The sequence below is a fragment of the Lolium rigidum genome, chromosome 3, assembly GCF_022539505.1.
Source record: "Lolium rigidum isolate FL_2022 chromosome 3, APGP_CSIRO_Lrig_0.1, whole genome shotgun sequence".
Classification (NCBI taxonomy): domain Eukaryota; kingdom Viridiplantae; phylum Streptophyta; class Magnoliopsida; order Poales; family Poaceae; genus Lolium; species Lolium rigidum.
In genome coordinates, this window is record NC_061510.1 from 205,887,026 (window position 1) to 205,889,787 (window position 2,762).

The 2,762-nt window shown below is 56.0% G+C and overlaps 1 protein-coding gene across 1 annotated transcript; it reads right to left on the minus strand.

Moving 5' to 3' along the window:
- Nucleotides 1–350: 350 nt before the first annotated feature.
- On the minus strand, nt 351–2,481 carry LOC124698864 (hexose carrier protein HEX6-like). Its single transcript, XM_047231273.1, has 2 exons — nt 2,023–2,481; nt 351–1,949 (listed from the first exon to the last, which is right to left on the minus strand). The coding sequence occupies exons 1-2, from the start codon at nt 2,479–2,481 to the stop codon at nt 867–869; spliced, it is 1,542 nt and encodes a 513-aa protein (XP_047087229.1). The 3' UTR covers nt 351–866.
- Between the last annotated feature and the right edge of the window lie 281 nt (nt 2,482–2,762).

Genomic DNA, 2,762 nt, shown 5'->3' on the forward strand with positions numbered 1-2,762 from the left:
ATGATATATCCGACGCAATGTATGCGTGCAGTGCAACCCTCGGCCGAACGAATATATGCTCAAGGACACTAGTGAAGGATGAAGCCTTTCCACCATTGGTCTAGCTCGTTTTCTTGGTTTTTCTTCCTTGATGCGCTGACAGAATGGCCCCATCTTTAGCCTCTAAGGCTAGCTCGCCAGAAATGTTTGGAATTCTGATGAAACCCTAAAAATGCAGAAAACACCTTAAGTTTTAGAGAAATCTAAAACTTATTCAACTCTAGGTCAAATTTCACAAATGATACGTTTTTATAAGCAAAAACGTATCATTTCACAAATAATACGTAGTACATCTTTACTAGAAGAGTTGAGAAATTCAAATATGCCCTCTACTTTCCAATTTGAATAATTGAAAAAATCCATTAATTAGGAAGAATCTAGCGAGAGGCGTCGGACAAGTATCTTAGCTATAGTCTGCCACTATGATCCAACCCATCTCTGATCGGGCCAGGCCGAAAAAACCCGACATTAAATACATATGCCTGAGCCCGGTCCGGCCCGACCATCAGGCCTACAAATCAAACATGCCCAGCCCGGCTGAACAAGGAAAGCTCGGCCCGTGCCTAAATCATGTGCTCTGCAAGTCCAGCCTAGCCCGACATTCGGGCTCAAATCCAGGCCCAAGCCTGGACCAATATATAGGCCCGGCTTGGCCTGGCTCAGGATTTTTGGGCTGTCCGGACCGGGCTGCCGTATGATCGCCTACTTTGTAGGACAGTGCAAGTAAAAGGCAATGCGTTTTGTAAATCACAGTGAGCTCTGAACTTGCATATAATTCCACCATTTTTTCTAGTTGAATGTAACTTTCTAAACTTGCGCAGGCAGTTTCAAAGCTTCACAGGAGCAGCCGGCAATTCCTCAACTCCCACAACCCTCTTCCAGAACCAGTGCCCCGTCCACACCTTCCCAATCTGTTCAATGGGTATCCCCTTAGTCTCCGGCAAGAACAAGTATACGAACGCCGTCATCACCACGATCCACCCAGCGAAGAAGAAGAACAGCCACGCCTTCAACCGGCACAGCATGGCCAGGAAGTACTGTGCGACCAAGATGGTGAACACGAAGCCCGACGCCACGGTGACGCTCTGCCCGGCGGACCGAACCTCCAGCGGGAAGATCTCGCTCGGCACCAGCCAGCTCAGCGGACCCCAGGACCAGCCGAAGCCGGTGGAGTAGACACCGATGAGGATGATGAGTGCGAGAGCGTAACTCTTGCTGAGCTGGCCCTCGTCGCCGAGCTTGGCGGCCATGATGCTGCCGATGAGCACCTCCGAGAGGAACATCTGGACGCCGCCGACGAGGAGGAGCGTCCGCCTGCCGAAGCGGTCAACGAGGAACATGGACGCGAACGTCGACGCCGAGGACACGATGACCATGACGACGGTGCACAGCAGCGCCGCACTCTCGCTCATGCCGAAGGTGCGCAGAAGCACCGGCGCGTAGAACCCGACGGCGTTGATCCCCGTGAGCTGCGTGAACGACGGAATCAGGATGGCCATGGCGAGCTGCGGGCGGTACCGTTGCCGCGACAGGATCATGCGCAGGCCGTTGTTGTCAGTGGCCTGTCCCGCGGCGTCATTAGTGGCGACGATGTCGTCCAGTTCTTCGTCGACCGCGTCGATGCCCCTGATCTTTTTGAGCAACGCCTTCACCTCGCCACGGTCTCTTCCTTGCTGGATGAGGCTGTTGGGCGTCTCCGGCAGGAAGATGGCGCCAACGGTGAGCATCACGGCGGGGACGGCAGCCAGGCCCAGCGAGAGCCTCCAGCCCCAGCCGGCCTTGATCTTCTGCGCCAAGTAGTTGACGACGGTCGCGGCGAGAGCCCCGAGACAGAGGCTGAATTGGAAGCCGTTGCTGAACGCTCCCCTGTATCGCGCCGGCGCCATCTCGGACAGGTACAGTGGCACTGCCTGACATCAAAATTGTCAGGATATCTTTTTTTTCCCGCGTACGTGTACGTGCCAATGGATTACAAGTTGTGACCTGATTAGCGAATCCGAGCCCGACACCGAGCAGCGCCCGGCCAAGAATGGCCATGTACACGTTCACAGCCCCGCCGCTGACCGCTGCGCCGGCGAGGTAAGCGAACCCGCCGAGGATCATCGACGGCCGGCGCCCGTGCCTGGCCGTGAACCAGGACGCGAGGAGCACCGCCGTGAGGAGGCCGGACACGTAGAGCGACGAGGTGAAGAGCGTGAGCAGCTGGCTGTCGAACTTGCAGTAGTTGCCGACGCCAGCGCCGGCCTGTATCCGCCGGTGCACCTCCGGGAAGAACTCCCTTAGGAACGGCTCCATCGATGACACTCCGCCCGCGGTCCCGATGTCGTAGCCGAAGATAGCGCCGCCCATGGCCGCCGTGACGCAGGAGAGCGCCGCGAACGCGGTGACCCTCCCGCCGTAACGGCGCTGCTGGTCCTCGCCACCAGCGAATCCCACGGCCATGGCACGTCTCTAAGCTAGAGTATGAGCTTGGTGTGGTGTCTAGCTCAAGACTAGCGCTATATGGGTTCTTGTGTTGCACTTGTGCTCTCACTGACAGTGACTGTGTACTGTAGTTCTGTTGACTCGATCGTCGTTCCAGGATACGTAGCTGAAGCTTGATGTGCCATCTGCTTGGAAGTTTGCTCCATGTCCATACGCGACGTGTTTGCTTGTGCGCCGCCGCTGGCAGTACTGATCATTTTCCACACGATGCTTTGACTTAATTGGCACTGCACGTATCT